At 51.3% G+C, this 24,298-nt stretch overlaps 1 protein-coding gene across 1 annotated transcript; it reads right to left on the minus strand.

Annotated features, from left to right (window-relative positions):
- Nucleotides 1-333: 333 nt before the first annotated feature.
- On the minus strand, nucleotides 334-23,059 carry CSRNP2 (cysteine and serine rich nuclear protein 2). Its single transcript, XM_058042213.1, has 5 exons — nucleotides 23,039-23,059; nucleotides 17,230-17,433; nucleotides 7,046-7,308; nucleotides 3,851-4,147; nucleotides 334-1,837 (listed from the first exon to the last, which is right to left on the minus strand). The coding sequence occupies exons 2-5, from the start codon at nucleotides 17,378-17,380 to the stop codon at nucleotides 1,154-1,156; spliced, it is 1,395 nt and encodes a 464-aa protein (XP_057898196.1). The 5' UTR covers nucleotides 17,381-17,433; nucleotides 23,039-23,059; the 3' UTR covers nucleotides 334-1,153.
- Nucleotides 23,060-24,298: the final 1,239 nt, after the last annotated feature.

Below are 24,298 nucleotides of genomic sequence, written 5' to 3' on the forward strand. Positions count from 1 at the left end.
AGACAGATCCCAGGACGGTCTGGAGGGTGTCCCATGAATCCCAGCCCAAGGAAGGGCTGGAAGGCCCAGGTGAGTCAGGGGAATCCACACCTCGAGAACCTGAATCCATCCCAGTCTGACCAGTTTGATGCCAGGGGAGATGCCTGGAGCCAGAGGGAGCAGGAGCACCTGAGGAGGGAGTTGCAGGTGCTCTGGGAATTCAGGAACAGCAGGAGCTGCACACCTGGGCACACCTGCAGGAGCTGCACACCTGGGCACACCTTCAGGGCTCTGCTGGCACCATGGGATGGATCCTGAGGGCAGGAACAGTTCTTTGGGAAACACAGCCAGGTGAGGTCACCTGCACGGATGGATGGCTGGAGCTCACCTGGGATGGGCAGGAGCCAGCTGAGAGCTCAGGGGTCAGGCAGGTGCCACTGCATCCATGGCACACCTGGGCACACCTGCAGGGCTCTGGTCCTGCTGGAACTGCTCCAGGAGCACCTGGACACCCAGAGCCCACCTGCAGCAGGCCAGGATCACAGGTAGGGACAGGGACACTCCTGCACCCTCACATCCCAAATCTGGTCCCTGCAGGGGCAGCTCCAACCCCTCAGCAGCTGCTGGAGGCACCTCCCCGCAGGGAATGAACGTTCCAGAAGGTTCCCACAGGTACAGGTGAGCAGTTCCAGGTGATGGAGGAGCCAACGAGGAGGTGAAGTTGGTTCAACCCCCCAGAATTTCCAGGTGGGTTTGGGGACTCCAGCCTTGGGTCTCTTGTGCCAGTTCCAGGTGTTTCCCAGCTGCAGGTGAGTGGGAGCATCACCTGCACGAGGTGGCCCAGGTGAGACATTCATTAAACAAACAGCAATTAGGGAAAAATGGATTTTCCCTTAAAAACACGGAAGGTGGAGGCAGCCAGGGGGGACAGAGCTGCTGTGGGATCCAGGAGGCTCCAGCTCAGGTGAGTCCTGGCACAGGTGAGCTCTGCCAGGTGGGATGGACAACAGGAAGGATCCCAGAGGCTGCAGCTCAGGTGAGTCCTGGAGACCCCAACCAGGTGAGAGAAGGACTCCTGGCCCTGGGCCAGGTGAATCCTCTGTCCAGAGCAGCCCCCACCAATTAAATAATCAATCCATGGAATAAATAATGGAGCCACAGGGCCTGAGGCCACTCATATGGGCAGGTGGGGCTGCTCCAGGTGCTCTGGGAGGTTTTGGGGCGCTCCTTCCTTGCTCGCAGGGACAGGTGGGACCCCCAGCTCCTTCCCGGGGGGGCTGGAGGCCGGAGCCGGATGCTCCACGTGCCCGCTGCCCCCCTTGGCAGGTGCCCGTGGCTCCAGCTGGCACAAGAGCCCAGGGGCATCGGGCAGGTAGGGCTGGGAGCCCACCTGGCCCTGGGGGTAGCACAGCACAGGGGGCTCCAGCGGGAACTGCGCGGGGATGAGGAGGGCGGAGCCGAGCCCGGGGCACGGGGCAGCCTTCACCTGCCAGGCGTCATCCAGGGGCTCCCCCAGCACGCAGAGCCCGCCCCCCTCTGCCCCAGAGCCGCTTCCGGAGTCTTCCTCAGCCTTCAGCCTCTCCAGCTCCTCGGCCGTCTGCAGGTGCAGCACCGCCCGCTCGTTCTCGGCCAGGTACTCCTGGAAGTCCTGAGTCTCGGGGGGCTGGGGGGGCGGCCAGCTGGGGCCCGCAGCTCCTTCCTCCTCCTCCTCCTCGCCCTGGCGCCGGCTCTCCAGCTCCAGCTTCATCAGCGTGTGCAGGAAGTGCGTGCGCACCCGCAGCGGGTTGAACTCGATGCGCCCGGCCACGTTCCCACAGCCGTCCCGCGAGCAGCCGCAGGGGAACGAGGTGCGATCCACCTGGGGACAGGGATGGGGACAGGGACAGGTGAGAGCCTGCAGGGTCCAAATCCCACCCCAATGACGGGTGAGAGCCTGCAGGGACCCTGCCAGCCTGACCCCACCCCAAACATCCTGGTGGGGCCGCACAGGAATGACGTGCGATCCACCTGGGGACAGGGATGGGGACAGGTGAGACCCTGCAGGGTCCAAATCCCACCCCAGTGGCGGGTGAGACCCTGCAGGGACCCTGCCAGCCTGACCCCACCCCAAACATCCTGGTGGGGCTGCGTGGGAACGAGGTGCGATCCACCTGGGAACAGGGACAGGTGAGAGCCTGCAGGGACCTCCCAGACTGACCCCACCCCAAACATCCTGGTGGGGCCGCACGGGAATGACGTGCGATCCACCTGGGGACAGGACAGGGACAGGTGAGACCCTGCAGGGTCCAAATCCCACCCCAGTGATGGGTGAGATCCTGCAGGAGCCCTTCCACCCTAAATCCCATCCCAGTGATGGGTGAGACCCTGCAGGAGCCCTTCCACCCTAAATCCCACCCCAAACATCCCACGAGCAGCCGCATGGGAACGACGTGCGATCCACCTGGGGACAGGACAGGGACAGGTGAGAGCCTGCAGGGACCCTGCCAGCCTGACCCCACCCCAAACATCCCAGGAGCATGGGAGGAGCACAGGAATGACGTGCAATCCATCTGGGGACAGGGAGAGGTGAGACCCTGCAGGGTCCTAATCCCACCCCAATGATGGGTGAGACCCTGCAGGAGCCCTGCCACCCTAAATCCCACCCCAAACATCCTGGTGGGGCTTTGTCTTGGGAGCAGCCACATAGGAGCAATGTACGATCCACCTGGGGACAGGGACAGGTGAGAGCCTGCAGCGTCCAAATCCCACCCCAATGATGGGTGAGACCCTGCAGGAGCCCTCCAGGGTCCAAATCCCACCCCAAACATCATGGTGGGGTTTTATCCCAGCCAGGTGTCTCCATTGGGAGGATGTGAACAGGTGCAGGATCCCACAGGATCCCATCTGGATTGCACCCTCCATTCCCCCAGAGCCTGAATCCCACCTGGACAGCAGGAATTTGGGGTGGGGAGGAGTTGATGCATTCCAGGTATGGCCCAAACACACCTGGAGCTGCTCCTGGAGGAACCAGAGCTCTCCAGCACCTGTTGGACCCCAGGTGCCCCAGCTCACCTGGCACTGGGTGCCCTCACCTGGCTCTCCCCACTCCTCAGGAGGCACACAAGGACCACCCCAACCCCCTCCCAGGTCTAACCTGGCACTGGATGCCATCACCTGGCACACAATGACCAGCCTGACCCCCCCGTGTCTCACCTGGCACTAGATGCCCTCACCTGGCACACAATGACCACCCCAGACCCCTCCCCAGCTTCACCTGGCACTGGATACCCACCTGGCCCCCTCCCCAGCCTCAGCTGGCACTGGATGCCCGCCTGGCTGCAGGCACAGGTGCGCGGCTCGCAGGTGAGGTGGCAGTGGCACCCACACTGCTCCCGGGACTGGATGCCCTCCCCTGGCACTGGATGCCCTCCCCTGGCAGACAATGACCGGCCTGACACCTCCATGTCTCACCTGGCACTGGATGCCATCACCTGGCACACAATGACCAGCCTCACCTGGCACTGGATGCCCTCCCCTGGCACACAATGACCAGGCTGACCCCCCCATGTTTCACCTGGCACTGGATGCCCGCCTGGCCCCCTGCCCAGCCTCACCTGGCACTGGATGCCCGCCTGGCTGCAGGCGCAGGTGCGCGGCTCGCAGGTGAGGTGGCAGTGGCACCCACACTGCTCCCGGGACTGGATGCCCTCCCCTGGCACACAATGACCACCCCAGACCCCTCCCATGTCTCACCTGGCACTGGATGCCCGCCTGGCTGCAGGCGCAGGTGCGCGGCTCGCAGGTGAGGCGGCAGTGGCACCCGCACTGCTCCTGGCACTGGATGCCCTCCCCTGGCACACAATGACCACCCCAGACCCCTGCCCAGCCTCACCTGGCACTGGATGCCCGCCTGGCTGCAGGCGCAGGTGCGCGGCTCGCAGGTGAGGCGGCAGTGGCACCCGCACTGCTCCCGGGACAGGCGCAGCGCCCGCAGCTCCTGGCGCTCCTCGGCGTCGATCCTGCGCACGCCCGAGGCGCGCAGCAGCGCCCGGCGCCGCTTGGTGGGCAGCGGCTGCAGGTAGAAATAATCGCCCACCTCCACCTGCCCCACGTCCAGGTCGTCGTCAGACACGTCCGCCAGGGTCAGCCCCGCGGCCTCGGCCGACGGCACCGTCCCGTTCTGGGTCAGCTGGGAGGGAGAAGGGTTGAAAATCTGAGCGGGGTCAGCACGAAACCACCCCCAAAATTACATTAATTTACCCGTTTTCCCCTCTGTTTTCCTCCAAAATCTAAAATCCCCGTTATTACCCTGTGATTCTCCCCTGCAAATGCTCAGGATTTCCTTCTGAACTCATCCTGTCAAAACTCCCACAAAATCCCTCCCCAGTTCCTAAAAAATTTCCTAAAATTCAAAGGAAATTCATGCTGGGCAAAGCACTGCAGGATTGACAGGGCTGTGGGCACAGTGGGAGTCAGCACAAAACCATCCTCAAAATTACATTAAATTCACCTATTTTCCCCTCTATTTTACTCCAAAATTTAAAATTACCCTGTAATTCCCCCCTGCAAATACTCAGAATTCCCCTCCAGGTTCCCTCCAAACTCACCCCATCAAAACTCTCCTAAAATCCCTCCCCAGTTTCTCTAAAATTCCCCAGAATTCAAAGGAAATTCATGCTGGGCAAAGTAATAGAGGGTGACCTGGACCTGGGATAGATGGGGCTGCAGGCACAGCACAGGTCAGCACAAAATCACCCCCAAAACGACATTAAATTCACCCATTTTCCTTCTATTTCCCTACAAAATTTAAAATCATCCCATAATTTTAAATTTTCGTCCCTGCAAATGCTCAGAATTCCCCTCCAGGTTCCCTACAAAATCACCCCACCAAAACTCCCCAAAATAGAAAATTTGGTGAGTTAGAAAGGAATTAAAGCTTGGTAAACCCTGGGAAATGTTAAAGGTGGGCCCTAGGAAATGTCAGGCCTTGTGTTTGCTGGATCAGGTGAAACTGCACCTGGGTAATCAGTGTATTATAAATAATTATTAGATATAATTATTGTTTAATTGTAAGAAGAATCATGAGAAACTATGTCAGAGGTTTGAGGGGATCACAAGAAATCCATGCTTGGATGAAATCAATGTATACAACAGAATAATCTAAGTTTAATAATTAATATGTAAATTATATAATTATAGAATATAAAACATGTTCAGCTTGAAACCATGGTGGGTCAGATTTGGGTCTGTACCCCTGACACCCAGAGCTCCTCAATAAAAGTACTGCAGGCGCTGCATAATCATAATCCATAATCATAATTAATCATAATCAATCAACCTATAATGATTCTCTAATTTTGTGTTCCTGGACGCTGACAGAGGGACACATGTGGGGGTGAGGGACCACAGGGGTCACCTGGCCAGGTGTCCTTCCCTCCACCCAAACTGAGCCTTGTCCCTCCCAGGGCTTGCCCACCCAAAGGAAAAGTGATTTTTCTGTTGGGGTTTTTCAGAAAGGCACTGCCAGATTCACCCAAAACCAAAGGAAAAGCTTTGGTTTTCACCCAAAAATGGGATTTTGGGATTGATTCGGAATGGAATTCACCCTAAACCAAAGGAAAAGTGTTTTTTCTGTTGGATTTTTTTCAGAAAGGCACTGCCAGATTGACCCCAGAACCCCTGATCACCCCCAGGTGCCACCCAGGTGTTTCCCACACTGATTTTCCCCTGTACCTCCTAAGATCCCCCCAAAGTGTTTCCCACCTGGATTCCCCCCAGTTTGCCCCTCTTCCAACCTCACCCAGGCATTTTTCACTTCCCTCCCCAAGGGCTTTCCCACCTGCCCACCACCAAACCCATCCAGCTATTCCCCACCTGGATTCTGCTCTCCCTCCCCAGGTATTCTCCACCCAGACACCCTCTGTCACCCCAAATCCCCTCCAGGTGTTCTCCACCTGGGTCCCCCACTGCTGCCCCTCCACCCTCCTTCTCCAGCTAATTCCCACCTGGGTTCCCCCTCCCTCCCCAGCTATTTCCCACCTGCATTCTGCCCTCCCTCCCCAGGTATTCCCCACCTAGCTTCCCCCTCCCTCTCCAGGTATCTCCCACCTGGATTCCCCCCTCCCTTTCCATCTATTCCCCACCTGGATTCTGCCCTCCATCTCCAGGTATTCACCACCTGGATTCCCCTCCCTCTCCAGGTATCTCCCACCTAGATTCCCTTTCCCTCCCTCTCCAGCTATTTCTCACCTGTATTCCACCCTCCTTCTCCAAGTATTTCCCACCTGGATTCCCCCCTCCCTTTCCAGCTATTTCCCACCTGCATTCTGCCCTCCCTCCCCAGCTATTTCCCACCTAGCTTCCTCCTCCCTCCCCATGTATTTCCCACCTGGATTCCCTTCTCCCTTATTCCCCAGGTATTTCTCACCTGTATTCCACCTTCCCTCCCCAGGTATTCCCCACCTAGCTTCCCCCTCCCTCCCCAGGTATTCCCCACCTAGCTTCCCCCTCCCTCCCTAGGTATTTCTCACCTGGATTCCCCCCCTCCCTCCCTCCCTCTCCAGCTATTTCTCACCTGTATTCCACCCTCCTTCTCCAAGTATTCCCCACCTGGATTCCATCCCCCCCTTCCCTCTCCAGGTATTCCCCACCTGGATTCCCCCCTCCCTTTCCAGCTATTCCCCACCTGGATTCTGCCCTCCCTCCCCAGGTATTCCCCACCTGGATCCTGCCCTCCTCCTCCAGCTATTTCGAACCTGGATGCTGCCCTCCATCTCCAGGTATTCCCCACCTGGATGCTGCCCTCCATCTCCAGGTATTCCCCCAACTGGATTCTGCCTTCCCTCCCCAAGTATTCCCCACCTGGATCCCCCGCCCTCCCCATGTATTTCCCACTTGGATTCTGCCCTCCTTCTCCAAGTATTTCCCACCCGGATTCCCCTTCTCTCCCAGCTGTTCCCCACCTGAATTCCCCCTCCCTCCCCAGGGATTCCCCAGCTGCATCCCACTCTCTCCCCAAGTACTTCCCACCTGGATCCCCCTTCCTCCCTCCCCAGGTATCCCCCCCTTCCCTCCCAGTCCCTCTCACCTCTCTCCTCCTGGCGCGCAGTTTCTCCCGCCGCAGGTGCTGCCGCAGGTGCTGCCGGTGGCTCACCTGGCGCAGGTGAGCAAACTGGCTGAGGCTGTACCTGCGGGCACGGTGGTGCCGCGGGGCCATGCCCAGGGAGCTGCCCCCGGCGCTGGGCACGCAGGTGAAGCCCTGGCGGCGGGCAAAGTAATAAACGGTGACCTGGGCAAAGCGCACGCGCTTCCCACCCCGGCGCGCCCGGGAGCGCCGCAGGATGGACGGGGCTGCGGGCACAGAGGGGCCACAATGAAAACACACCCAAAATTACACAAAATTCACCCATTTCCCCTCCAACATTTAAAATTACCCCATAATACCCCAATGCAAATGCTCAAAATTCGCCTCCAGGTTCCCTACAAACTCACCCTATCAAAACTCCCTCAAAATCCCCCCCCAGCACCTCTAAAATGTCCCAAAATTCAAAGGAAATTCGTGCTGGGCAAAGTGCCACAGGATGGACAGGGCTGTGGGCACAGAGAGGGGCAGCAAAAAACCACCCCCAAAATTACACAAAATTCACCCATTTCCCTCCAACATTTAAAATTATCCCATAATACCCCAATGCAAATGGTCAGAAATCCACTCCAGGTTCCCTACAAACTCACCCCATCAAAACTCCCTCAAAATCCCTCCCCAGCACCTCTAAAATGTCCCAAAATTCAAAGGAAATTCATGCTAGGCAAAGTGCCACAGGCCGGACAGGGCTGTGGGCACAGAGAGGGGCAGCAAAAAACCACCCCCAAAATTACACAAAATTCACCCATTTTTCCTCTATTTCCCTCCAAAATTCAAAAATCCCCTTTGTTTCTTGTGGAGAGTTTAGTTCAGGCATGGCTTGAAGAAAAAGGCCATGAAGCCATGCAATTGAGAGAAAAGTAACAGGTAGCTGTGAAGCAGTTCCCAGCCTGACTTCTATAAACAATTAGACTCTTTCAGGCATCATTGTATAAGCAATAAAGTTCTCAGGCAGTCTTCTCATAACAAGTGTAACACTCTCTCTGGGAAAAGATGGCACCCTGAGAACAGATGTGGAAGTTTTGGGAACCGTTCGTATCACAGTGAGAACACTGGTTTTGTTTTGTGTAAACAATCAACGGTGTAGTAAAACAAAAGGAGTGGTTAGTTTTCTCTGTTAGCCTATCATAAACCTGTATTTCGGAATATGCATGAAGTTCGTTAACACTATTATTTAAGCTGACTGATCGATCAATAAACCGAGTTCGATGCATCAAAGGATTGGTCGTTCTCCCCTAACTTCAACAAATGGTGACCACCCGGACGTGATAGCGGACACGACAATCGCGACCACCACGGGAATTGCGAACACCACGAGAAGTGAGGACTGGTTCGAGCTCCGAAGCAGCGGGAGCGGCAAATAAGCGCGAAACCAAAGCGGAGGAAAAAAAGCCGCCGATACGCGCCGTGCCCTGGCGACCATATAGATGGGACCAGTCGATACGTGTGGCCGAAGCCTTGGAAAACGCTGCTAGGTAAAAGTGTGCACTTAAAAAGAGGTATAGAAAGGCAAGCCACATATGAACTTTCTATTACTTTTTTGCAAAAAAGGCAAATTAAGGGAATAGATTTACAGAAGGAATTGCACGGTCTTTTGGCTTATGGTCTGGAACGGGGAGTCTTTGTGAACCCCCACACGATTCACGAGTTGTCGGAGTGGCGTAAATTTGGTGATATATTATGGCAGGCTACGTTAGACGATGATAAAACTGCTAGGAAAATGGGTAAATTATGGCAGGTCATTAACACCGAACTGTTGCAGTTTCAGGCGGAAAAGAGGGCTGCCCATCAGGCTACTGCCGCTCACGATCGTAATAAAGAATACGATCGAGACAGGGAGTTTGATAAAGAGTCGGGGACCCCTCTCGGCCCCGCAATGAGGACGGTTTTATTACCAGCCTCGCCACCTCCCTCGGCAAGCCCGGCTGCGAGCCAGGTTCTGAGCCAGGCTGCGAGCCAGGCGCCAAGCCAGGCGCCGAGCCAGGCCGTGAGCCATGCGCGGAGCCAGGCTCCGGGCCAGGTTCCGAGCCAGGCTGTGAGCCCGGCTACAAGCCAGGCTCCGAGCCAAGCTCCACAGGGCGCTTTACTACCCGCCGCGCCGCTTCCAGCGCCGCTTCCACCATCTCCTTTAACAAACCAGCCCCCCCTAACGAGCCAAGCTCCGCAGGGTGCTTCGCAGGGTGCTTTATTGCCCGCTTTGCCACAGGCTATCCGTAGCACTTCTGAGTCTCCCGTATCGCTCGCATCGCAGCAGCCAGAGCCAAAAACGTGTGTTCCGTTCCCGAAAAGTAATCAGAGCCCTGGGTTGGAAAACGATCGAGCGGCGATTATTGCATGGGAAGGACGGGATGCGTGGGCAGCTCTGGCCAAAGATGCAGTGGAAAAGGGACACCAGGAGTTGATAAGCTTAGCAAGCGAACTGGCTTGTCCGGTTATTTTCACCCCTCAGGCTGGTGGAGGCATGCAAGCGACAATTAGCGCTTTAGACTGGAAGATGTTATCTCAGTTTCGAGCCACTGTTAGTCAGTTTGGCTTTAAAAGCGAACCAGCCAAGCAAATGCTCGACTATATTTTTGACACCAGTATTCTTCTTATTAATGATTGTCGTGGCATAGTCAAATTAATCTTTACCCAACATCAGCAATTGCTTTTTAACACCCATTGGCAAGCTTTAGTAAATGAGTGCGTGGCAGTACAAAGACAGCAGGGTGACCCCCTCCATGGCGTCACTGTTAATGAGCTTATGGGTCTGGGACCTTTCCTTCGCACAGAGGCACAAGCTTTAATAGGTCAGGAGAAGTGCCGGGAGGCAATGAGGTTAGTCAGACTTGGAATAGAAAGGGTAAAGGAACCAGGAGGGATACCAGTATATATGGGAATTAAGCAAGGCAGAGAGGAATCATTTGGCACTTTTATTGATAGAGCTGCGGCTGCAATTGAGAGGGCTGGAGTAGCCGAATTTATGTGCGGGGCCCTTCTCAAGCAGTGTGCGATCCAAAATTGTAATTCTGCCACTAGAAACATACTTAATACCTTAGGAGCAAATTGGACTATAGAGGAGGCATTAGAGAGGATGGCTCTTGTGCCAACCGGGCAGCAGGCTTTAGTGGTAGACGCAATTAAACAGCTAGGAGTAGGATTGCAAGAACAGGCAAAATCTTCTCAGAGTCAGGTTTTAGCCGCGCTTGCACCTCTTCAAGCGTCAGCCGCATTTGCAGCATCAAGTAAAAACAGCCGCATAAAATGTTTTCGCGGCGGAGGCTTTGGCCATACGCGCCAGGAGTGCCAGGCTACTGGAGTCTGGTGCCAGAAATGCCGTATGGATAATCATCATACAAGCGCTTGTAAGCGGAGGTCGGGAAACTTCTCCAGGAGCGCGTATTCCCGCAGCAGCCGCGCCCAGACACAAGTTGCCGCTGCAGAGATAACACCCCCCCGCGCCTTCAACCCTCCACAGCAGGGAGCCTCCAACCCTCCACAGCAGGCAGTCTCCAACCCGCCGCAGCCGGGAGTCTCCAACCCACCACAGCAGGGAGCCTCGGCATGGACCTGGCAGCCGCAGTAGACGTAACGCTGATGACTCCGCACTCGCAAAAAGTCCCTACGGGGGTTCAAGGACCTATTATTATACAAAACAAAGCGATGGGTGCGCTACTATTTGGGAGATCTTCCGCATCTATGTTAGGACTGTTTGTTTTACCTGGCGTTATTGACGCGGATTACATGGGAGAAATTATGGTCATGGTTTATACTCCTTTTCCTCCTCTCCAAATTAACAAAGGACAAAGGATTGCTCAGCTGGTACCGCTTGAGCAAATGACGAAAGGAATACAACCCATTAAAACCCAAGAGAGGAGAGACAGCGCTTTTGGTTCTACAGGAGGACTTACTTTGTTAACTTTAAATCTTACCGAGAGACCGAAGAAAAAAGTTGAGATAGAATATAACGGACAGAAAAGGTCATTTTCAGGTCTGCTGGATACTGGAGCAGATTCCAGCATTATTAGTCCTAGCTGCTGGCCTCATCACTGGCCCTTACAGCCGGCAGCCACTGCAGTATCCGGGGTAGGAGGATTTACCTTGGCAAGCCGTTCACCCCTCCTTCAAGTTCACATCGACGGCAAGCAGCTGACGGCGACTTTCTCAGTAGTGCAGTTACCACCTACTGTTCAATGCCTTATAGGCCGGGACATTATGGCTCAGCTAGGGGTTGTTCTAACAAATGAACATCCTTTGGAGTAAAAGCCATTGCTTGGACTTTCCCAATTCCCATCACCTGGGTCGATGACACCCCGGTATGGGTTAAGCAATGGCTTTTGAAAGGGGAAAGTTTGCAACACGCACATCAGCTCGTTTCAGAACAGTTTCAACAGGGACATTTGCGTTTGTCTACCAGCCCCTGGAATACTCCAATTTTTGTAATTAAAAAGAAATCAGGGAAATACAGACTGCTCCATGACTTGCGTGCTGTGAATGATCAGATGGAACCTATGGGCTCATTACAACCTGGATTACCTAACCCAGCCATGATCCCGATGGATTGGCCTTTGCTGATTATTGATCTCAAGGACTGCTTTTTTACTATCGCCCTTCACCCGCAGGATATGCGACGATTTGCCTTTCCATTACCTGCGATTAATAAAGAAGCACCCGATCAGAGGTTTCAATGGACAGTTTTCCGCAGGGCATGCGCAACAGCCCCACCTTGTGTCAGCTTTATGTCAGTGCAGCTTTGCAACCTCTCAGAAAGCAATGGCCTAATACAGTGATATATCATTACATGGATGATGTATTGTTTGCTCAGCCGATGCCTTTCACACAACAACAAGTCCAGGAAATAAGAACAACACTGGCACAATATTCTTTAGTAGTAGCTCCTGAGAAAATTCCAACAACTGCTCCTTGGAAATATCTGGGATGGTCTATGACAGAACAAATTGTTAAACCTCAAAAGCTGCAATTAAAAACAAAAATAACTACCTTAAATGAAGCTCAGAGATTCTTAGGTGATTTACAGTGGTTAAAACCGATGGTGGGAATACCTAATGAACTGCTTGATGAGCTGCGTCCACTGTTAAAAGGAACTGATCCAGCTCATCCGGTGTGCATCACTGATAAGCAACAGCAGGCCATTCAGCAAATTATGGACTGTGTTATGCATGGACATGTTCATCGAAGGGATCCAGAAGTACCCATAGATCTTACCATCTGGAAAGGCCCACAATATCTTTTGGGAGCACTTACACAATGTAAAAAAGAAACAGGGGAAACACAGATATTAGAATGGATCTCCCCCCCCCTACAGCAAAGCAAGACTCTTCTTCAAAAAATTGAAATGTTAGCGAATTTAATAAAGAAGGGCAGAGAAAGGATGTTGCAGGTAGCTGGGTCAGAACCAGCTGCCATCAAGATACCAATGAAGAAGGATACCTTGGACTGGTATTTGACTAATTCAGAGGAAATGCAGGAAGCCCTTTTGGGTGCATGCTGCCCTATTGAAACACACCAGCTTCGACCAGCGTCCATTCAATGGATAGGGGACTGGGACTGGATAACTCGTCCAAAGTGAGAGAATTCTCCTATCTCAGGTGCTATTACTGCATTTACAGACGCTGGCAGGAAATCAAGAACTGTTGCAATAACCTGGCAAGAAAAGGGAGTATGGAAGCATCATATTCTGCAAGCAGAAGCAGTGGACAGCCTACAAACCATGGAACTGTTAGCAGTGGTATGGGCAATGGTACAATTTAAGGAACCTTTGAATGTTGTTACGGACTCTCTGTATGTAGCAGGAGTTGTAGCAAGAATTGAAGATGCTTCCATAAAAGAGGTGCAAAATCAAAGACTATATGAACTACTATTGCAGCTAAAGAGAGCTACAAGATCCAGGGAACATGCTTATGCTGTAATACATATTAGAAGTCATAAATGGAAGGTTGGTTTAGGTGAAGGAAATGATAGGGCAGATAGATTGGTTACTATTACCCAAAGTACACCTCTGTCAAGTCACCAATTGGCTCGAGAAGCTCACTCAATGTTTCACCAGAATGCAAAAGGCTTAAGCAGAGAATTTAAGATAACTCTCTCAGAAGCTAAAGCCATTGTGAGGGCTTGCCCTATTTGTAGTCATCATAATGGGGGAAGTGGTTTAGGCCTAGGAGTAAATCCACGAGGCCTGCAAACAAATGAATTATGGCAAATGGACGTTACACATGTCCCTAGTTTTGGCAACCTAAAGTATGTACATGTGTCCGTTGATACTTATAGCAAATATATATGGGCAACAGCTCAGTCAGGAGAAAAAGCTATACATGTAGAAAGACATCTGTACAGTTGCTTTGCAGTGATGGGTACACCAAAAAGAATTAAAACAGATAATGGTTCTGCCTATACTAGTCATAGAATAGGGAAATTCTTTAGAAATTGGGGGATTGAACATGTTACAGGTATACCTAATTCCCCAACAGGGCAGGCCATCATTGAAAGGGCACATGGTACCTTAAAGAAGTATTTAGCCAAACAGGAAGAGGTAACTGACCCCCACTCCAGATTACTAAAAAGCTTATTTGTGATCAATCATTTGTGTGTGTTTGGTGATGTAGGGCAGCCTCCAGCAGAACTACACTATAAGCCACCAGAAACTGGTGAGCAGGAAAAAGAGGTATGGGTAAAATACCGAGATCCCAAGACAGGGCTATGGAAGGATCCTGCTAAGGTCCTGTTCTGGGGAAGGGGATATGTTTGTATTTCCACCCCTACAGGAGCATTGTGGGTACCTGCCAAGTGGACTAAACCTGTTCTTGATGCAGCGCCTGGTGGATCAACTCACGGAAGAGGACAAGGACCGTCTGGAGAAGAAGCTGTTCCTGATCCTGAGACCACTACTGCTTCAACTGAAGGGACACTCGAAGGCGATCGACAGGGCCATAACACGCCGTTGCCGGACGACCAGGGAACTGATTGACATTATTGAATCATTATCATCTTTCCATATAAAAGGACCGGCAAAAGAGAACTGCCTTGAATGTCACAGCCCAAATTGTGCCGCTTGGGTTGCACTGTGTTGTGGGGGTTGTGACAGGACCTTTTGGGTGGATCAGTTGTCACTTTTTTATTTATGGTGTAATACCTGTAATTATAGACATAACCGGGAACATAATTGGGAGTGGGCACTACGGAATGAAACAGGACTAAACACTGCCTCAGCTTTAGGTCTTTATGAGTCACATGAGCAGAAAATCTTGGCTTATTATCGGTGGGAGGTACAGTGTATTTTGAAAAGGGTTAAAGCTCAAAGTGCATCATATATTACCTCTGTAAGGTGTAGAAAACTGGTGCCTTTAACACAACATTCTGTTGTAGGGCCTATAAAAGGAGATCCCAATCAGGCATTAGACAACTGTATTAGAAGGTTACAAAGGTGTGGTCTTCAGGTCTCGGGGACAGTAAGGTTGAAAACTGGTAAGAAGAAGAAGGTCAAAGTAAAACCCGAAAAATGAGGTTTCTTTTTATTATATTACTTGGTGTAGTGGTAGCTGAAGAATTAAAGGTAACACATTTTAGTCAATCTAGAGATAATGTATGGCTAACACTTGCTAGGCAGATTAATCAGTCATCGCTTTGTCTCAGCATTGGAGGAGTTACTAACCCCTTTCGAACATGTTTGGTAGGACTTCCAGTATGGTCTCCTCAAGAATTCTGCAGTTTTATTAATAACCGTGCCTTATGTATGCGCAGTATGGTAAATATCAAATTGCCTAAAGGGTATACTGCCAGTCAAAGTGACGGCTACCGTCAATGCCTGTTAATTCAATCACTTAATATTCCTTTGCATTCTCCACCTGAGGAATTGGAGCTTTTCGGGAGTGCAAATGCTAGCATGACCAGCACTTCCGACGGTGGGTGGTTTAGCTTTGATTATTCTAATCCTCAAAGGATAAATCAACATAAACAAACATGGGCTACCCTGGATTCTGCTCTAAAGCCAAACATAGTGTCTAAACAACTCTACAATCATTGTAAAGGCTCTAGCATCATAACACCTAAGAAATTACCTACGGGTATATTTCTAATTTGCGGAGATAGAGCCTGGAATGGTATACCTGCCCAGCCTCAGGGTGGACCTTGTTATTTAGGCAAGTTATCACTATTCCACCCTAATATATCTGTGCTAATGCAATTAAGCCATAAGATAAGCAGGCAAAAGTGTAGCTTACATAATTTAGACTGTAGTCAAATAGGAGATCCATGGTTCTGGAGTAAATTTAAGCAAGTGATGGTTTCAGCTTTCCTACCATGGGGTGCTGCAAGCAAAGCATTGACTCTAGCAAAACAAATAGGGTGTTGGGCTAAGGGTGAACTGAATAAAACTTCACAGATATTAGATATGTTAACTTCAGATGTACAAAGTGTTAATCACGCTGTTCTACAAAATAGAGCTGCTATAGATTTCTTATTATTAGCACAAGGCCATGGGTGTGAAGAGTTTGAAGGGATGTGTTGCATGAACTTATCTGATCATTCTGTATCTGTTCATGCTAAGTTAAAAGAGCTACGGCTAGGTTTTAACAAACTTAAGGAAGAAGAAGGATTGGGTATTGATGAGTGGCTGAAAAGTTTCGGATTGGGACCCTGGCTAAGAAACCTTATAACATATGCTATAGGGATATTAGGGGTACTCTTATTGCTTTTACTTATATTACCTTGTTTCTGTAGCTGTACCCAAAAGATGGTTAGTAGGATGATAGAGAATACCTGGCAAACTAACCTCCTTTCTCTTAAAGAAAAAAGCGGGGGAAATGTGGAGAGTTTAGTTCAGGCATGGCTTGAAGAAAAAGGCCATGAAGCCATGCAATTGAGAGAAAAGTAACAGGTAGCTGTGAAGCAGTTCCCAGCCTGACTTCTATAAACAATTAGACTCTTTCAGGCATCATTGTATAAACAATAAAGTTCTCAGGCAGTCTTCTCATAACAAGTGTAACACTCTCTCTGGGAAAAGATGGCACCCTGAGAACAGATGTGGAAGTTTTGGGAACCGTTCGTATCACAGTGAGAACACTGGTTTTGTTTTGTGTAAACAATCAACGGTGTAGTAAAACAAAAGGTGTGGTTAGAGTTTTCTCTGTTAGCCTATCATAAACCTATATTTCGGAATATGCATGAAGTTTGTTAACACTATTATTTAAGCTGACTGATCGATCAATAAATCGAGTTCGATGCATCAAAGGATTGGTCGTTCTCCCCTCACTTCAACAGTTTCTCCTTCACTCCTCCCTGCAAATGCTCAAAATTCGCCTCCAGGTTCCCTACAAACTCACCCCATCAAAACTCCCTCAAAATCCCTCCCCAGCTCCTCTAAAATTTCCCAGAACTCAAAGGAAATTCTGGGCAAAGCACAGCAGGATGGATGGGGCAGCGGGCACAGAGAAGTCACAATGAAACCACAGCCAAAATTATACAAAATTCACCCATGTTCCCTCCGTAATTTAAAATTATCCCGTAATTCCCTCCTGCAAATGGTCAGAATTCTCCTCCAGGTTCCCCCAAAATCCTTTCTCAACTTCTCCGAAGTTTCCCAATTTTCAAAGGAAATTCAAGTGCGATGAACTACCCAAATAATTCTCCATGAATGCCCCAATCCCCCAAAGTTTCAAAAAATCCAAGAAATTCCCCCAAGCCCCCAAAAAGTAAAAAAATTCCTCTGAATTTCCCTGAAATATAAAAAAAATCTCAGGGTTGTCCCTCAAATTCTAAAGATTCATCAGAAATTAAAAAAAAAAAAAAATCACCAAATTAAAAAAAATAAAAACCCCAAATTCCCTGAAATTAAAAATCCCCAAACTCCTCAAAATTAAAAATACCCAAATCCAATTAAAAAATCCCCAAAGCCAAAACTACTATTTTGTAAAACTGAAAACCCAAAAGTTCTCCACCCAAAAATTGCTACGAGATTCCCCCACAATTCCAATACATTCCACACCATTCCCTAACACTCCCCAAAAAATCCCCCACACCACTCAAATTCCCGAAACCCATTAAAAAAAAAAAAAAACAAAAAAAAAAAAAACAGAATTCCCAAAAATAAATGAAAAATTCTCCCAGAACCCCGCCCACAGCCGGCCCCGGCTCACGGGCAGCGCTGCCGGTGCTGCCGCCGCTGTCGCAGCTGTCGCCGCTGTCGCTCGTGGCGATCTCGTCGTCCGAGGCGACCGATCCCGATCCTGATCCCGGTCCCGCATCCTCCTGTTTGCGCTTGATCGCGGCGCTCGGGACCGCGGCCATCGGGGCTCGGCTCGCATGGAGAGCCCGGCGGGAGCGGACGGGCCCGGAGCGGCCTGCGGAGAGCGGCGGGACACGGTGGGTCAGAGCCCGGGCTGATCCCCGGGTAAATCCCCCGGTCCCAGCCGGAGCTGCGGGTCCAGCCCTGGTGTTTGTGTTTCGTGAGTCCTTCTGGCTCGGGATGGGCAGGAGATGCTCGGGGTTCTCCGAGGGTTCTGCTCTGCCCATCCCGGAGAATTGCCGGGCCCACTGGAGCTCCCTCCCCGTGCCAGCCCATGAGTGGGATGTCCACACAAATTCACCCCAGCTTCTCCACACAAACATTCACCCCAGCTTCTCCACACAAACACTCACCCCAGCTTCTCCACACATTCACCCCAGCTTTTCCACACATTCACCCCAGCTTCTCCACACAAACATTCAGCCCAGCTTCTCCACACAAACATTCAGCCCAGCTTCTCCACACAAACATTCACCCCAGCTTCTCCACACAAATTCACCCCAGCTTCTCCACACAAACATTCACCCCAGCTTCTCCACACAAACACTCACCCCAGCTTCTCCACACAAACACTCACCCCAGCTTCTCCACACAAACACTCACCCCAGCTTCTCCACACAAACATTCACCCCAGCTTCTCCACACAAACATTCACCCCAGCTTCTCCACACAAACATTCACCCCAGCTTCTCCACACAAATTCACGCCAGCTTCTCCACACAAACATTCACGCCAGCTTCTCCACACAAACATTCACCCCAGCTTCTCCACACAAACATTCACCCCAGCTTCTCCACACAAACATGCACCCCAGCTTCTCCACACAAACATTCACCCCAGCTTCTCCACACACTCACCCCAGCTTCTCCACACAAACACCCCAGCTTCTCCACACAAACACCCCAGCTTCTCCACACAAACATGCACCCCAGTTTGCTCCATCCCAGCTTTTCCACCCAGGATGTCCACACAAACATTTCACCCCAGGTTCATCCATCCCAGCTTTTCCACTTGGGATTGATTTGGGATGGAATTCACTCAAAACTAAAGGAAAATTGATTTTTGTTGGTTTTTTTTTGAAGAGGCACTGCCAGATTCACCCCTGGAACATCCTGATCACCCCTAAAATCCCCTCAAGATCTCCACACAAACATTCACCTCAGCTTCAAGAATTCCTGTGTGCATTCCCATTCAGGATTGATTTGGGATGGAATTCCCCCAAAATCAAAGACAAACTGATTTTTGTTGGTTTTTTTTTTTGTAAAGGCACTGCCAGATTCACCCCTGGAACATCCTGATCACCCCCTAAAATCCGCTAAAGATCTCCACACAAATATTCCACCCAGGTTCCTCCATCCCAGCTTCTCCATTCAGGATCGATTTGGGATGGAATTCACTCCAAACCAAAGGAAAAGTGATTTTTGTTGGGTTTTTTTTTTGAAGAGGCACTGCCAGATCCACTCCTGGAACATCCTGATCACCTCCTAAAATCCCCTCAAGATCTCCATACAAACATTCACCTCAGCTTCAAGAATTCCTGTGTGCATTCCCACTCAGGATTGATTTGGGATGGAATTCCCCCAAAATCAAAGACAAACTGATTTTTGTTGGGTTTTTTTTTTTTGTAAAGGCACTGCCAGATTCACCCCTGGAACATCCTGATCACCTCCTAAAACACCCTAAAGATCTCCACACAAACATTCCACCCAAGTTCCTCTATCCCAGCTTCTCCACTTGGGATTGATTTGGGGTGGAATTCACTCAAAACCAAAGGAAAAGCTTTGGTTTTCACCCAAAAAATGGGATTTCAGGATTGATTTGGGGTGGAATTCGCCCCAAACCAAAGGAAAAGCGATTTTTGTTGGGTTTCTGTTTGGAAAGGCACTGCCAGATTCACTCAAAACCAAAGGAAAAGCTTTGGTTTTCACCCAAAAAATGGGATTTCAGGATTGATTTGGGGTGGAATTCACCCCAAACCAAAGGAAAAGCGATTTTTTTGTTGGGGTTTTTTTTCCAGATCCGCCCCTGGAACATCCTGATCACTCCTAAAATCTCCTAAAGTTCAGAAAAACCCCCGGATGCTCCAACAATTCCCAGCCCATCACAGATTGGGAATGAGCCTCTCTGGGATTTTCCTGCCCCACACCCCTTAATCCCAAAAGCCTCAAAAAAAAAAAAAAATCCCAAATAACACATGGCCATATTTGGGATTTGGGGAAATTTCCAGCTCTGGGTTGGAAAAGGGAATTTTTGGACCCGATTCCCATTGGGAAGGTTCCAGGATGAATTTGGGAGCCCTTTGGGGTTGGGTTTTGGGTGGGATTTGTCAGATCTGGATCCAGCCCTGTCCCCTCCAGAAGGGAATGTTGGGGTCCCAAAGGAAAAACAAAAATTCCCAACCCATGCACCAGTTCAGGGTGAAATTCTGGTTTTTTGGGGTTTTTTTGGGGGAGGAAAAGTGGGGAATCCTGGTGGCAGAGGGGGGAAAGAGGAAGGAAATGATCAATCCAAATCCCAGGAGGAGCAGAGGTGGAAAACATCACCCCCCCACCATTTCCAGCTGCCTAAAATTGCTGAAAATCCTCAAATTATTCCCTAAAACTGCATTTCCATAGAAAATCAGAGCTGGAGTCTGGGTGGGATCCCACCTGATGGATCTGGCAGGATGGGATTCTCATTCCTCACATAAAAACCCAAATTATTCCAAATTATCCTTTCTATGATGTAGAAAAACTCCTGGAAGGGTCAGAATGAATGAGGAAAAAAACCCAAACAAATGAAAATATTAAGGTTCCATTTTTACACATTTTTAAATTGGGAGGAATTTGAAATGAGGAAGAAAAAATGGGTTCAAAAGCTGAGGAATTGGGAAATTTTAATGATTAAACCTCATCAGAAGGAGTTAAATTAAAAATACAAATTTTTCTCATGTTCTGGAATCACTTTAGGAGCAGGGGAGGGATCAGGAGAGTTTGGGATTCCTGGAACACAGGAGCTGATCCCAGCAGGGTGGAGAAGCTGGGACCAGCAGGAATTGTCCATCCCACCTGGCCAGGTGAGCACCAAACCCTTTTACCTGCAGCCATCCCAAGAAATTGGGAATGATTTTCTGATTTTCCAATCCTCTGAGCATCCTGTGCGTGCTGGGATGGCTCCCAAATCCCCCCTGGATCAGGGGGATCCTCAAGAATTCCTGCTTGCACTCCCAAAATTATATAAAACTTCCAGTACCCATTCTTCTGCTCAGGATAACAGGATTCCCATATAAAATCCATAAAAATCCACATAAAATTCCCATAAAAATCCATATAAAATTCCCATAAAAATCCAGTGCCAAAAATGGATTCTCTGGATGGATTTGAGGGATCCAGGATATTCCAGGGTGAAATTGGGAGTGATCCATGAGCAGCTCTGGTGGAACCCACCCAGAAAGGCTCTGGGAACACCAATTAACCCAATCCAGGTGTTGTTCCAGCCAAAAATTGGGATTTTTGGGATGATCATCAGGAAGATTTGGGCAGTCTGGATCTGTAAGGAATGGGTGAAGTTTCCCAATGTTTTCCCCAAGAAATGGGTGAAGTTTCCCAATTCTTGGCCAAGAAATGGGTTTCCCAGGGATCTGAGCCCATCCCAGGTTCACTGCTGACATTCCCAGCTCTGGGTTTTGGGGATGAAATATGGGAAATTTGGGTTCCTCAGGGAAATCAGCTCCCCACAGAGCTTCCAGCATTTCTGCAAGCACCATCCCAAGGAGGATCCATTTGGGGTGAGGAAGGAAAAATGGGCTCAAATCCTGGGGGAGGAGCCACGGGAATGGGGAATTTCAGGGATTAAACTTCACCAAAAGGAGTTAAATAAATTAAAAATATTATTTTTTCCCCATGTTCTGGAATCACTTTAGGAGCAGGGAAGGGATCAGGAGAGTTTGGGATTCCTGGAGCTGATCTGGGAAACCTCCTGGCTGAAAGAGCCTGGGAAGGAGGGCCAGGTGTCCCCAGGTGTTGGGGGACAGAAAGGTGACCCCCAAAAACCCCTCCTTGGGTCCCTGTCCATCACTGGAACGGGGAGATCCAGGGGGGGTCCATCGACACCTGGATCCAGAGGCCCAGGAGGGCAAGGAGACCCCCAAAGGTGCTCCATGAGTACCTGGGGTGGATGGAAAAGGTGATCCCACAAAACTCCCTGGGGCGGCAGCCAAGGGATGGAGGTGGAGGAGAGCCCAGAACAGCTGCACACAGAGAGCAGCCCTGGACAGGTGAGGGTTGGGCAGCAGGAGCCCCTCCCAGGGTGTCTCACCTGTCCCCAGGGTCACCTGGCACCCCAAAATCGTCTTGGGGGGGGAAGGTGAGGCCTGGAGAGGAACACCAGAACAGCCCTCCCCCACCTCTGGGGACACCTGACCTGCCAGGTGTCACCTCCCCATCACCATCATCATCACCATCCTGAGGAGCCCCAACACAACCCCAGTGCCCCCGTGAGGTCCCCAAGGGCACCCTGAGCACCTCCAGTGCCCCCCCATGGTACACAGAGGGGAGGCCCCACCTGGCAGGACCCCCAAAAGCCCCTCCCCAAATGCAATGGGGGGGGCTGTAAGGATCCCCCACACCCTCTACAGGAGCCCAGCCCCTATAGGCACCCCCAGATGTTTCCAGCAGGGGCAGCCCCACATTTCATACAGCCCCCCCATTTCCCATGGATCCATGGTTATAAGGACCGCCCCTCACCCCCCATACCTTCTAGAGGCTCCCATCTCCTACAGACTCTTGTAAAAGGCCCCCCCATATCCCCTACAGCCCTCCCACATCCCCTACAAGCCCCCCAGCTGTAGGGCACCCCCTTGTCCCAACACATCCCCCATGGCTCCCCCTGCCCTACAGCCCCCCCACATCCCCTTTGCCTGCCCCCGCTGTGAAGCCCCCAGACCCCTTCACCCCCATCCCTGATAGCGCTGGAATGGCCCCCAGCCCCTACAGCCCCCCCATTCCTCAGTACACCCGAATTCCTTGGAACCCGCCCTCCCTCACAGCCCACCCAGTCCCTCACAGCTCCCGTATCCCTTGGAACCCCAAATTCCTCATAGTCCCCCATCCTCTACAGCCCCCCCCCACCCCTTGGAACCCAAAATCCCTCCCAGCCCCCTCCCCCCACCGCAATCCCCCACAGCCCCCCATCCCTCGGAACACCCCCAATGGTCGGAACCCCTCCAACCCCCACAGCCCCCCATCTCTTGGAACCCCCCTATCCCTTACAGGTCTGCATCCCTTGGAACCCCCAATCCCTCACAGCCCACCCCCCATCCCCTACAGCTCCCCAGTCCCTCACGGTCTCCCATATCCTCTGGAACCCCCAATCCATTTGAACTCCAAATCCCTCACAGCCCCCCCCATCTCTCACAGCCTCCATAACCACTGGAACCCCAAATTTCTCACAGCCCTCCATCCCCTACAGCCCTCCATCCCTTGGAATCTCAAATCCCTCACAGTCCCCATATCCCCTGGACCCCCCATCCCTCACAGCCCCCCCATCCCTCGGAACTCCCAATCCCTCCCAGCCCCCCCCCCCCCCCCCCCATCCCTCAGAGCCCTCCCCGCCCCCCGCAGGCGGGGCCGCCCCCCCACGCTCCCTCCAGCCCTGCCGCTGCCGCCGTTCCCCGCACTCACCGGTGCCCGAGGGGGGTTTTGGGGGCCGGCTGGGGGCGGGGGGCGCTGGGGGGGGGGCCCCGGGGCCGCTCCCGGAGGGGTCCGGGGCCGCTCCCGCCCCGCCGCGCGCGCCGACAACAATGGGGCCGCGGCCGCTGCGCCGCCGCTTTTATACCGCCCCGCGTCACGTGATCCCCGCGCCGCCGCTGCGCCGCCGCGAGGCACTGTGGGAAAGCGAGTTCCCTGGGGACTCCCCGCAGGGCAGCGCTGGCGCGGGGTGTGATGGGAAATGGAGTCCGGAAGTGCGGAAGATGGAGGGCTGAGGGAGATCGTGGGCTCAGGAAGGGTTTGGGGTGGAAAGGACCTCAAAGATCGTCCTGTGCCACCCCTGCCATGGCAGGGACACCTCCCTGTGCCCCAGTGTGCTGCAAACCCTGCCCAGCCTCCCTCGGGCACTGCCAGGGACGGGGCACCCACAGCTCCCAGGGAAATCCAGCCCAGGGCCTGCCCGCCCTCACAGCCAGGAATCCCTGCCCAATGTCAAAAACGACAATCACTTCTTTTTACAATTTTAAAAGTTTAATAGTAATAAAATGGTTATAAAAATAGTCATAAAATCAGGGTAATAAAAATGTGGACAATTGGGAGTAGGACAATATGAGACAATAAAAACAAAGAGTTACAGACAGTCCGGGTACCTTTTCTGGGCAAAATACGCCCAGAAAGGACCCACATTAGCAGAGAATTAACCCTTAGCAGCAACAGCCTGTTGCATACTCATACACCTCATCCATGATGCATAAATTCCATTCAAACACAGGATTGTGTCTGGGCAGTGTCAGCTTCTTCCTCTGAATCCTGATGGTCAAGGTGGGAAGAACTTGAGAAGAGAGCAATAAATTCTCTTTCTCCGAAAGATTTCAGTGTCCTGTGCTATCTCAGTGCAAGTACCTCATTCCTCTCTAAAAACATATCTTAATCAGCACAGTTTCTATCTTAACATTATGTTATAACCTAAACTCTATTTAACATACTACTTAAGAAAATGATTACAGCATCACTTTCTAACACAACACATATAATATTCATTTTAATATTTGCAAAAAGCCAATCATAAAAGACACATTTTTCACAAGAAGAAATCCAAGAGCAGAGTGGGTCACTCAGTGAGGGATGAGGAGGAAGTAGGGCCCTCCCAAGCCCAAGATCCAGGCTCTGGAAGGTTCTCTGCATCAATTCCTGTGGGTCTGGGTGGAACCCAGGATCTGGAAGTTTCTCTCT

This window comes from Melospiza georgiana, chromosome 29 (genome assembly GCF_028018845.1).
Source record: "Melospiza georgiana isolate bMelGeo1 chromosome 29, bMelGeo1.pri, whole genome shotgun sequence".
NCBI lineage: Eukaryota > Metazoa > Chordata > Aves > Passeriformes > Passerellidae > Melospiza > Melospiza georgiana.